We start from the raw sequence: 13,599 nt of genomic DNA, 5'->3' as shown, positions 1-13,599 counted from the left end.
GTAATTTCATTTTTTAACTAAATTTTCATGTGGAGAATTCGATTTGCATGTGAAAAATTTGATGTATTAGTTGGGAAATATTAATTAAATATTTAAGCTATTAATTAAATATTTAAGCTAATACACAAAATGACACTAACTAATAAATAATATTTTGAGAAAAATTATTATAGCAAAGAATTTATATATTAACCCACATAATAAATAACTTGCTAAACTAAATAGTGGATGACATATAAGGAATTTATATATAGAACCGTAAAGAAGGAAAAAATATAAAAAAATTCAATGTGTTTAATGTATAACTATTAATGTCCATAACCTAATAATTATTCATTAGTTAAGATAGAGAATGAAATTACAAATTAACCCACATAATAAATAACTTGCTAAACTAAATAGTGGAGGACATATAAGGAATTTCACAATTGGAAGTGGCTTATTTAGAAGATAGATTAGTTGGGAAATATTAATTAAATATTTAAGCTATTAATTAAATATTTAAGCTAATACACAAAATGGCACTAACTAATAAATAATATTTTGAGAAAAATTATTATAGCAAAGAATTTATATATTAACCCACATAATAAATAACTTGCTAAACTAAATAGTGGATGACATATAAGGAATTTATATATAGAACCGTAAAGAAGGAAAAAATATAAAAAAATTCAATGTGTTTAATGTATAACTATTAATGTTCATAACCTAATAATTATTCATTAGTTAAGATAGACAATGAAATTACAAATTAACCCACATAATAAATAACTTGCTAAACTAAATAGTGGAGGACATATAAGGAATTTCACAATTGGAAGTGGCTGATTTAGAAGATAGATTTAGAAGATAGATAGATAGATTTGAAAGAACAAAGAATTACGTGACCATAAATTGAAGTTTATGATTTATAATGTTTTGAGCTTGTATCCTCGTCCGATCCCACTATTTGCTTCGATTAATAGTCAAACAAAATTCTTTCTTCGAAACAAACACAAATTCTTACAATAATATCTTTCAAAACAAAACATCTTCTCCTTTGTAATCAATGACACGAACACGAAAAGCATTGTTTCCATTTTCATGTTGATTCTTTTGAATTTGCTTGGCTGAGTCCACCAATGATTGTTGACAGTCCTTCAACTCGATGTATTGAAGTGAATCTATTTCTCCTACGCCACTAGGAAACTTATAAATCCAAATAGCACGATCGATAATCAAGCTTTCGAGGCATGGGAAGTGCTCTTTTTCCATTTCCCACTTGCTCACATAATCTAAGGAAGAATGAAAATACTTGAGTTGAAGAAATTGACCTTCCTCTGTTCTCCACTCGGAAGTTTTATTGACTCTAATAGCCGTCATTTGGAGCACATGAAGATCCGGAAGCCACCCGATTATGTTCATATTTTCCCAAGGAAAAGGGACACTATTTAGATATAACTTCTTTAGGCCCATTGGAAAAGCATGGTTCCATGTCATTGAGTAATCAGTAGACAAGTAGTACATGTTATGGATTATGCCGGAATGATCATGACGATAATAATAATTGCGGAATAAAACTATCAATAAGGACACTAAGGATTTACGTGGTTCACCCAAAATAGGCTACATCCACGGAGCTGCTGCAAATATTTAATACCGGAGAAATATTACAAATGTATAAAACACTATATCTCTCACCCGATCCCAACACCCGAGTATTACCGAGAAATAATTCTCTAACTCACAAAAGATCTCCGAAAAAAACACTCCTTTTTTTTTCTCTCTTTATTTTCTACTCTCTTTGTTAATACAAAAGAAGAGAAGAATGGGATACTTAAAACGAAGGAATTAAGGTCTATTTATAATAGGTTCCTCCATTTCATTTTCTTTCCGTTTCGATGTGGGATGGGATAAATTAAATAAATGTGGGCCCCACCACATTTATTTAATATACCTAACAATTCTCCCACTTGAAGACTTGATTCCAATCATGGCTTCACACCATCAGTGCAGCAACTCATACCTCCTCTGTTAGTCCAGGAGACCAACTGAAGTCAAACACAACTTCAGTTTTTCAATGATATCACCAGTGATCAACATCACATAACACCATTGATCAGCATGATACCTCGGGAAACCATCATTATTCATTACACCATCAAACTTCTTGTACCACTGTCTTGGAGCTTGTTTGAGACTGTACAAGATTTTCTGAAGTTTGCACACCATTTTCTCTTTCCGTCGTACTTCAAATCCCTGTGATTGATTCATTTCTTCATCTAGCTCACCATGAAGAAACACAGTCTTTACATCTAACTGCTCCAGATGCAAATCTTCTTTTACCATCAATCCAAGTACAGTCCTGATAGTAGTTAACTTTACCACCAGAGAGAAAATATCAGTGTAATTAATGACTTATTTTTCACCTTTTACAACAAAGATTTCTTTGTACCGCTTGCTACCATCATGTTCTAACCGGTACTCCCACTTACTATGTAAAACCTTTTTAACTTCAGGAAGTTCTGACAACTCCCACATGTGATTGGATGACAGTGAATCCATCACATCTTTCATGGCAAACTCCCACTGTTTAAAGGTCTCATAAACATCTGATTTATTTTTCAAAAAATAAACCCAAAATTTCCTGCTCGAATCGTCAACAGTAGTGTCATAATATCTTGAGTGATCTCCAAGGGATGTCACAGGAGATGGTCCACATACATCAGTATGAAACAACTCCAACTTTGCTGCTTTCGGTTTTCTACCGCTTTTCGAAAAGCTCACCTTTTTTTGTTTTCCAAGAACACAACTTTCACACAATTTGTGTTCGACAGTTTTTAACTCCGGTAGCTTCCCTTTTGAAACAAGCATCTTCATTCCCTTCTCACTCGTATCTCCAAGCCTACTATGCCATAGACTTGCATTAGCTCCAGCATCCACAGCTGCTAATTTACCTCTTAAACTAGAAGTCATATAGAGTGTTCCAGTTTTCTTTCCTCGAGCAACAATCATGGCTCCTTTGCTCACTTTCCAAGAGCCATCACCAAAGGTCACTTTATGGTCTTCGTCATCAAGCTGTCCCACTGAGATCAGATTCCGGGTCAACTTTGGTACATGCCTCACTTTGTTGAGCTTCCAGATGGATCCATTTGACATTTTCAAACTGATATCACCCATACCAGCTATTTCCAACGGTTTTCCATCAGCCAAGAAAACTTTTCCGTAATTACCAGCAATGTAATTACTGAATACCTCACGATCACCGGTGGTATGAAATGAAGCTCCCGAATCCATAACCCAAGAATCAACCGGGCTTTCCATGGATAGTACTAAGGCATCATGTACATCCTCAGTAACAACATTTGCATTATTCTTGGGTGATCTGCAGTCCTTTTTCATGTGACCAGTTTCACCACAGCTCCAGCACTTCACATTCTTTTCAAATTTGTTATTGTCTTTTCCATTTCTTGACTTGAATCCACCATGACATTGGTTAAAACTCTTTTCGCCACTCCTGCCTCTACTTCTGTTTTCGAGATTTAGGGCAGATGATGATGTCCCTTCACCCGAATCCCTCCTTCGAACTTCTTCGCCAAGAATTCGATCTCGGACATCATTGAATTGTAACTTTCCTTTTTCAGCAGAATTACTAACCGTTGCCCGCATTGGCTCCCAAGCATTTGGTAAAGACACCAAAAGAATAAGTGCTCGAATTTCATCATCAAATTTAATTTCAACCGATGTTAGCTGGGAAACAATCGTGTTGAATTCATTGATGTGTGCTGCCACGAAGCACCTTCCTCCATCTTCAAGTTGAATAACTTTTTCATGAGGAACACTTTATTATTTGCTGATGGCTTCTCGTACATGTCCGATAAAATGGACATCATCTCCTCCGTGGTATTTGCCTCCGCCACGTTGTGTGTCACGTTCTTTGTTAGGGTCAATCGAATAACCCCTAACACCTGTCGGTCAAGAAGCTCCCAATCATCGGCCTCCATCTTTTCCGGCTTTATTCCCAATAGAGGTTGATGTAGCTTCTTGCTATACAGATAATCTTTAATCTGTAACCGCCAGAACGTGAAATCTGTACCGTCAAACTTATTGATTCCAGGTCCCGTTCCGTTATTTCTAGCCATCGCTTCAGTTGCCTTAATAAAATTTCAAAAAATCTTTTTTGATGTGGAAGATCAGACAAGGCTGCAACCACAGAGCATACTCAGAATTTTAAGAAATTTTTCACCAAGGCTCTCGGAAACCGTAACAGCTCTGATACCAGTTGTTATGGATTATGCCGGAATGATCATGACGATAATAATAATTGCGGAATAAAACTATCAATAAGGACACCAAGGATTTACGTGGTTCACCCAAAATAGGCTACATCCACGGAGCTGCTGCAAATATTTAATACCGGAGAAATATTACAAGTGTACAAAACACTATATCTCTCACCCGATCCCAACACCCGAGTATTACCGAGAAATAATTCTCTAACTCACAAAAGATCTCCGAAAAAAAACACTCCTTTTTTTTCTCTCTTTATTTTCTACTCTCTTTGTTAATACAAAAAAAGAGAAGAATGGGATACTTAAAACGAAGGAATTAAGGTCTATTTATAATAGGTTCCTCCGTTTCATTTTCTTTCCGTTTCGATGTGGGATGGGATAAATTAAATAAATATGGGCCCCACCATATTTATTTAATATACCTAACAGTACAACATGTGGATTTGCAAGTCCTCGAGGTTTCGTAGATTGGAAAGCCCGTCAAAATTAAAATCATCCCAATTACGATTCAGCATATAATATTCAACTATCAGTTTCTTCAGATTCACAAGTATTCTGATGCTCTCTTCCTCAAATATAAAATCCCTCACTGTCTCCATTGTTTGTAGACCACTTTCGTGAACAATTCCTATGTCAGAGGGATAGGTAAAACGAAAAGAGGGGTCCCAGATCATATGCCTTATCTTCCGCGCCTTTAGAATTTCACATGGTACTTCTAATATATTACTGCCTAGTCCGGGAATCCTTACAAAAGCTATGTGGAAGTGGAGCTCGGGTCTAGCAGACAAATAAATTTTAAATAAATGTTGAAAACATGTTGAATATATGAGCTTTCAAATTCGTTGCATGTTATGCACGTTTGAATGATTTTTAGACATCTTTTTATTGTATGTTGTGATCTAGACTTTGAGAGATCACCATTTTGGGTTTTTGGAGCAAGAAAAAAAGATGAAAATAGAGAATTTCGAAGCCCCAGCGCGGCCGCGCGTCCGGTGCGCATTTTTGCACAACGGAGGCGCGCCCGCGCCTCCATCAATTAAAAAAAAAAAAAATTTCTTCCGCGATGCGTTTTTGCGTCGCCGAATGTAGAGTATGCGTCGCCAAATGTCATATTGATTATTTTAAAATATATTTGCACCCGAGGCCTCCACACAATACCTTATTGGTCACCACTTTACAATCATCACTGACCACCAAAGCCTTCGGGACATCCTTACCCAAGCTATACATACACCAGATCAACAAAAATACCTTGTTAAGCTTATGGGATATGACTTCGATGTGTTGTATAAGCCGGGGAAACTAAATGTGGTTGCTGATGCCTTGTCCCGTCAATTCGACGTTCTTCTAGAATCCAGTCCTAATCCTTCTTTGACTCTTGCTTTCACAGCCCCTATTTTTCCATTCCTGGATGACTTGCGAGTTGAGGTAAGTAGTGACCCATTTTATCAGTCCCTTCTCAACTCCACTTCGTCTTCTAGCTCTTCTTCGGTCCCTTTCCAACTTAGATATGGTCTCCTTTACAAACAGCACCGATTATGTTTAAATCCAATATCTCCTTTAAAACCCAAAGTGTTTTTCGAGTTCCACAATACTCCTTTGGCAGGTCATGGTGGAGTTAAGAAAACTCTTTTGCGTTTGGCTGCATGTTTCTATTGGCCTAAAATGCAGAAGGATGTGCGGAATTATGTTGCTAGTTTCCATGTTTGTCAACAAACTAAGTACAGTACAGATAAAGTTGCTGGGTTATTGCAACCACATCCAATTCCGAAAAATATTTGGGAGGATATATCCATGGATTTCATTACTGGGTTACCCCTGTCTCATGGATTTTCTGTCATCTTGGTGGTTGTTGATCGTCTTTCCAAGTATGCTCATTTTGGTGCTTTAAAGGAGCATTTTACTGCAACACAAGTGGCTTCTTTATTCATTGATATTGTTGTTAAACATCACTCCTTTCCGAAGTCCATTGTTTCGGATCGTGACCCACTTTTCTTAAGCATCTTCTGGCAAGATTTGTTTAAAAATAGTGGTACTTCTTTACAAATGTCAAGTGCCTACCATCCTCAATCTGATGGTCAAACGAAGGTCTTGAATCGTTGTTTGGAGCAATATCTTCGCAGTTTTGTATCTGACACTCCTACCAAATGGTTTATCTTGTTTCCTTGGGCAGAACTATGTTACAACACTAGCTTCCATTCGGCCATCTTGATGTCTCCTTTCGAAGCGGTGTTTGGGAAACCTCCACCTTCCTTACCTTCGTATATTCTGGATTCTTCTACAGTTGAGGCTGCTGATCATTGGTTGAGGGATAGGGATCGCATCTTGCTTTCTCTACGTGACAATTTGAAAAAAGCTTAGCTCCGGATGAAGGTGCAAGCTGATAAGCATCGCCGTGACATTATTATGGAGGAGGGACAGTGGTGCTATGTGCGGTTGCAACCTCATCGACAACGTTCGGTTTCTGGCCAAAAATTTACTAAACTCAGTAAAAGATTTTATGGGCCTTTTCAAATTTTGAAGCGAGTGGGTTCGGTTGCTTACAAACTCGCCCTTCCAGATTACAGCAAGATTCATCCTATATTCTATGTTTCAGTTCTTAAATGGTGTCCAAATCCAGAAGATGTCACCGTGTTACAACTTCCTTCCACTTCCGTGGACAACCAACCATTGGTTACTCCGTTAGCAATTCTTAATGTCAAAAGAATTCGGAAGGATCAATCTTGGACTTCTCAAGTCTTGGTTCAGTGGGATGGCTTACCGTTGGAAGAAACTTCATGGGTGGACATCAATTCATTTCAACAAGATTATCCTCAATTTCATCTTGAGGACAAGGTGCTTTTCCATACAGGGGGTAGTGATACGATTAAAGACAAGGAAGAGAAAGAGATTCAGAGCACGAGGATCAAAAGTGTTCCAAGAAAGTTAGTGGACTATAACACCACTGCAAATTAGACGTTTAAAAATAAATAAACAAGTCAATGTAAAGGAATGTAGCCAAGTAGTGGTAGGAAAGAGAGACACGTGTGGAAGATAGCAAAGTGTTGAATTATGCTTCTATCAGATTGAATAAGAATAGAGAAGGGATCGGATTGAGTAGTACAGATCAGATGAGCTCGGTGATCAGATGAGTTCATGGTGCAGATCAAATACTGGGATCAGATCGATGTGATGGTCAGATAAGTCTTCGGATGAGATCATGCAGATAGATTGCTCGAGTACTGTGACTTGGATAGAAGTCAGATGAAGTGTCCTAGAAGCTATACACTTGGAAGCAGATCGAAGCAGATCGATGTACGAGGGCAGATCAGACTGATGAATGAAGGCTTATTGGGCTGGACCATGTTGACTTTATAATTGGGTCATAAGTTACTGTTGACCTAAAGCCCAAGATGAAAGTCGATTTAATTCTCTATAAATACAGATGGAAGATGGCCGCAACGAAAAGAACAAAAAATCAAAATTCTTCATAATATATTGTGAGAGAAGAAGGAGAGATTTCGGAGAAGAAAAACTAAGCGTAGATTGTGATGGGAAGATTCAAGTATCAAAAGCTTGAATCGTGTCTGTATCTAGCTTGATAAGTTTTGTCTGAGTCCATCTCTGTAATAAGCTCTGTTCTTGAGCTTGGTTGTTTTTTGTTGGTGATTAATAAAAGTGTGTATTGCTCTCCCGTGGACGTAGGCAAATCTTTGCCGAACCACGTAAATACTTGTGTTGTTTAATCACTTTCGCGTGAGTTGGTTGATTGATTTGTGTGCATTGGGTTCATCTGCTTACAGGAGATTATTGTTCTTATCTATGTGATCGTTTGTCTGTGAATTCTCGGAATACCAAACTTATCTGGATTGATTCCTAACAAGTGGCGTCGTTTGTGGGAAACCAAGCAAAGATGGTGGGATCAATGAAGTTTGATATTGATAATTTTACGGGCAAGAATGATTTCTCGCTCTGGAGGATTAAGATGCGTGCAATCCTGATACAACAAGGATTGGTGGAAGCACTTAAGAAGAAGGAGGAGATGTCCGATGAGATAAAGAACAAGGATGAATTGCTTGAGAAAGCACATAGTGCAATTATTCTTTGTCTGAGAGATATACCTCTTCGGGAGGTAGCCAGAGAAGAATCTGCAGCGACTGTGTGGCTTAAACTTGAGAATTTGTACATGACGAAATCCCTGACTAATCGTCTGTACATGAAACAGAGGTTGTATTCCTTTGTGATTAAGGATGAGAAGAACCTTGAAGAACAGATCAAAAAATTCACAAAAATATTGGATCACTTGGAGAATATTGAAGTAAAGCTTGAGGATGAAGATCGGGCTTTGATACTTCTGAATGCTCTTCTAAAAACATATGAAAATTTCAGAGATGTTTTGCTCTATGGAAGAGAACAGACGATAACCTTGGAAGAAGTTATGTGTGGGGACCTCGGGTTGCTAATCTCATCTTAGGGCAATCAAAGATTAATAAACAATTAATCATAGCATAAAAGAATATTCAAACCAAGAGCTAAAAAAATTTTTTTTTTTTTTTTTGAAAAAATGAGCCCCTCGCTCGATCGGTAAAACTTGCCCGATCGAGCAAGCAACAATAACCTGCTCTCGGTCTGAACATTTTTTGGCCTCGCTCGATCGGTGAAATGTTACCGATAGAGCGAGCAACAAATCTTGATTCTCTGTTTTTGGAAAATAAAGGCCTCGCTCGATCCGCAGGTTTTAACCGATCGAGCGGGCTCCAAATTCTGGAAATCTGCTGCAACAAATAGCTGTCAAATAATACACATGTATTAACAAATAAATTCTAACTCATAAATACATCAATTCATGAATATAAACTAGGATTTACCACATAACAACATGTACAAGATTCCTTGTTTTCTAACATGTTTGCATACAATACATTTCATCTGCTTAAAACCCGAGTCCTCACTTTCTAAAACTCTTCTTGATGCTATCCAAGCCAACTCTAGCTTGATCATGCCCCCAACCTGATGCAATGCACACATACAAACAAAGCAACAGCCGGATAGCTCCGGTGAGAATAAATCTCAGTATGAATAGCATGCATATACATCATTTAAACATATAAACTAATTCACATCTTGAATAAACATAACATGCTAGTATTTATAAACGCTTAATCTAAACCATAGAAGTATCTAGGTTAATGCATAAATGCAATGCATGTGCCAAGGAATAGGCTAGCAAAGCTGATATCAATAAAGCTTGGTTCTTTGGGATTCCGAGGAATAAAATAGCTCTCAAACTACCGACACTCCCATTCAAGGCAGCATCAAGTATTTTACTCCTCTGACTTTGGTGCAACTATAGTAAGTCTTCTGGCTCTGAACATAAATCCATATTCCGTGCCATGAGTCAATCTGACTCTAGAAATAAATCTACATTCCATACCACTCACTACAGCTCTCCAAACGTCATCTGCACTCTAGGCAATGACTGCCCTCTGTGCTATTAAGGCTGGAGTTCAAGATGAATGCAACATAAGCTGTATGCATTAAAAGCTATAAAACACCTTGAACACTAGCTCAAATAAACCAACTAAGCAAAGCAAAGCATCTAATCACATAAGTATATCAATAAATCTGTAAACATCTCATAAAACATGTAAAACATGTTCAATACAGAAAATACTACAAATCAGCTTAAACAGGTAAACATTTACATAAATGTTCTGGGAAATTCAAAAAAATAGCTATCTTGAATAATCTATCTCATTTATGTAAACTTAAACCATGACATATATACAAATAGACAAGTATGTGATTTTAGGCAACTCGATGAACAAAACTATTTCGAGTTATTCTGCCCAACTTATTAATGTCTATTCATACCTGCATTTCTGATTCAAATAACTGACACTCTGTCACTTCTTGATCAACTACAAGCTGTCCAAATCTGACATCAAATTCTGCTTATTTCAATCAGTGCTACTTGAAGGTATTCTTGATTCAACTTCAAACACTTCAAGTCATTCGAACTCGAACTCGTTGATTCAACTTTGATAATCTTCAATTCAAATCTGAAATAGATTATATTATATCTAAACATCAATTTCCAATCTGAATCGATGTTTCTTTAAAGCTGATACAGTTCAAATCTTGCTAATACAATCGGAATTCAAACCGACGTCGCAACTATTCGAGTTCGATAAATCTTTCGATTCAAATATCATTCTATCTTCATTCTAAACTCAATCTCATATTCAATTCATCCACTAAACACTTGAGGATGCGCTTTAAGCATATATAACGAATACCAATTCAAAATCTTGAACCGGCGGCGTAACGATATGATTTCAATTGTTCCAAAAGCTTAAACACCAATATAATTACCACCTTAGCAAAATAATATCAACAATTTCAGCAGCCAATACAGGTGACTATCATCCATAAAAATCAGATTTCTGAAAAATCTTTCAATAATCCAAAACATGTCCAAACGACGATCTTTTCTCTATCCGTCTTAGATATACTATCGTCGTATATGTTAGAACATGTTTATACAATCAAATCTTAATTCTAACAACAACTTAGAATTCAAACATGGTAGAACTTCATAAAACTTACGTCAAAACGTAGCACTCGGAGCTGTGATCGCAAATATACGATCAATCGAAAATTCTACCGGGCGGATTGAATTTAAGCGGGACTTAAAAAGGCAAAAATGGTTGAAACCCCTTTCTTTCCTCATTTCTCGGCCACTTTCTGGAAATCTGATGAATTTCCTTCTGATTACACGTTTTATTCAGCCAAGTTGCAAGGAATTTGCAGTTTGGTCCCTGAACTTTGGCCTAATTGCAATTCAGTTCTCGGGCAAGCGATTTAATTCAATTTCAATCCTAAATAATTTAAGAATATTAGAATTCAAGTCTAAACTCTAAATATTCTCAAATTAATATTCTTGGATTAAAATTAAATCATTTTGGACATTATCGCATTTTAGTCCCTGAATTGCTCAATATTTGCAAATTGGGCCTTTCTCGGATTCCATCCTCAGAATTCATTCTTGATATTTATCATCTTGAAATTCACATCTTAAATTCCATAAATATCAATTGAAAATATTTTTAATCTTTTAATTTAAGAATTCCGGATAATAAAATCTTAAAATCCGAAAATCCTCAAATTAAATATTTCTGACCCGAAATTGAAATTTCACATTTCGTAACTTCTTCAAATAATTACTTTCTCATATCCAAAATTTAAATCTTAAATCCCGTCATTAAGAACTTAATATTTTCGGACCTTACATTTCCTCCCCTCTAAGGAATGATTTCGTCCTCGAAATCGCATTCAATCTTACTGTTGATTCTTGTAAGCTGTGTAGCTGACTGAAGTAATATTAACTTCAATTCTCTGAGCTGTCGATATCTAGTCTGATATCTTCTCTTCTATCACATCTTACTCTTCTTTCTAATCACTTCTGCAAAATATATATAATCACTGAGTCAACTTAGATCTAAGTTGCTCTTTCTTGTGATTTAACTCTGCATCAATTACTCTGTCTTGCATATAATCTTATCAACTTCTGTTGCATCTGAATTGAATGCACATACATGTTCTAGCTGATATTCTTCAGCCAATGCATATGGTTAACAATTCATCTATCTGATACTGTGAGTATTAATCAATAAGCTAGATCAAATACTCATAGAAATCAATTCTGAAATCTCTTTCTGAATCTAATGATGCTTGGAAAAGAATTTCTAAATTGATCATTCTGTTCAGACTTCAAATATCTATATCTGTTGCTCATTTTCTAGCTCTGTCATTGCTGTTCTATTCTTATTCTGTTCAAAGTAATCTTCCCATTTTCTATCGTTTCTTGACTCATAGCTGGTCTGATAGCTGATAGTTCTGAAAGATCATTTCAATATAAAGACATTTCTGTGTTTATGATCAATCAATCATCCAAATACTGTCTTTATAGCTATTCAAGAGCTCTTACAGGAATCATAGTAATCAAATGGCAAATAATCAATCAACTAGTACCGAATCTAGTACTATAATTTTGAGTATATCCTCAGAAATCTGGATAATCACAGCTGATAATCCATTAATCGGAGGATGGTATAATGAAATCTCATACAATCCAAACACTCAGAACATCTGACAATCAATGCCACAATCTAGAGAATAAATCTAAAGTCTCTATCTCGACAATATATTTCAATCATTCCTGTAATCTGATCATCTTGCTAATGCATAACCAGTATCTTTTATGGTTGTATCATATCTACTACACCATATTCTTGAATTTGTCGAAATCAACTACAATCTAAATTGCAAACTCATAAAAATTCGAGTAGATTCGAACGAAAGTCTTTTACAAATTGATCTTCCTTCAACTCTTATGTAACTAATCTGTTACATAAATCACTTGAGTTCTTCTTTTCTGCTTCTTTTACTGGAATTCTCATATTGGTAACGTCAATTCTGTCGTATCTGCTTTTATTTCTTTCACCAATACGAATTTTAAGTCATGATTACATGTAAATCATACATGTTTAGACAACTGAATAGATATTCAATCTGTTGTCATATGTTTCTTTTCGAATCTGATATTCCGTATCTAGAATATCTGGCATAATTTAACGATTATTCACCGCAAAAATTCATCTGTTCTGCTCTGCTGTCTTATCTCATATCTTAATCTTGCATTCTCAATCAATAGACTATTGCTTGATCTAAGATCAATGTTGCTTTTATCTTTCCAAACCAATCGAGTTTAGCTTGGATCGCAACAATTCTGATCCTTTTAAATATTGTCAAGCATAAAATTACAACAAATACAGATCTGCACCCAATAAATCCATCAATTTTTTTTAAAACCCAGAAATCTTGCTGATGGTCTGAATCTGAATTTCTATCAATTACGAGCCAAATACTTCAAGATACACTGAATAAATACATCAAATCATCAAGAATTCTCAAATTTCCAAACAAAGGAACTCGCTCAAGGAAATGTCAGTCAAAATCAAATATTCTGAATGACAGTGAGTGAATCAAAGTAGACTCTAGCAAGAATAAGAGTCAATCAATATCAATTGAGGTCAAAGAATACAACCTCTGCATTGATATCAAGAAATTCAAGAATCATGATTTCTATGATGTAATAGCTTTAGCAAAATTGAAGATAAAGCTCAACTGTAACTGATTTTTCTTATTCTCTACTGATATGAGTTCCTTTATTAATTCTTAGCTGACAATAGTCGAATAGCATCTTGTTGACATAACTTATTGTCATAGAATTAATTTTCATTTCGGTACTACATAATTTTTTTCTACTCAATCTGCTAGCTGT

At 35.9% G+C, this 13,599-nt stretch overlaps 2 protein-coding genes across 2 annotated transcripts; one reads left to right on the top strand and one right to left on the bottom strand.

The window, feature by feature from the left end:
- Positions 1–1,020: 1,020 nt before the first annotated feature.
- On the bottom strand, positions 1,021–1,509 carry LOC140862068 (putative late blight resistance protein homolog R1A-3). Its single transcript, XM_073265071.1, has one exon. The coding sequence runs from the start codon at positions 1,507–1,509 to the stop codon at positions 1,021–1,023; it is 489 nt and encodes a 162-aa protein (XP_073121172.1).
- Positions 1,510–6,641: 5,132 nt separating this feature from the next.
- Positions 6,642–7,229, top strand: LOC140862067 (uncharacterized). Its single transcript, XM_073265070.1, has one exon. The coding sequence runs from the start codon at positions 6,642–6,644 to the stop codon at positions 7,227–7,229; it is 588 nt and encodes a 195-aa protein (XP_073121171.1).
- Positions 7,230–13,599: the final 6,370 nt, after the last annotated feature.

Source organism: Henckelia pumila, chromosome 4 (genome assembly GCF_033568475.1).
Source record: "Henckelia pumila isolate YLH828 chromosome 4, ASM3356847v2, whole genome shotgun sequence".
Lineage (NCBI taxonomy): Eukaryota > Viridiplantae > Streptophyta > Magnoliopsida > Lamiales > Gesneriaceae > Henckelia > Henckelia pumila.
Note: the sequence above shows the minus strand (reverse complement) of the source record. Positions and strands in the feature narration are given on the sequence as shown.

Bases quoted from the DNA above. Each gene is read 5' to 3' on its own strand.
- LOC140862068 (XM_073265071.1), bottom strand. From the start codon at position 1,509: ATGTACTACTTGTCTACTGATTACTCAATGACATGGAACCATGCTTTT.
- LOC140862067 (XM_073265070.1), top strand. From the start codon at position 6,642: ATGAAGGTGCAAGCTGATAAGCATCGCCGTGACATTATTATGGAGGAG.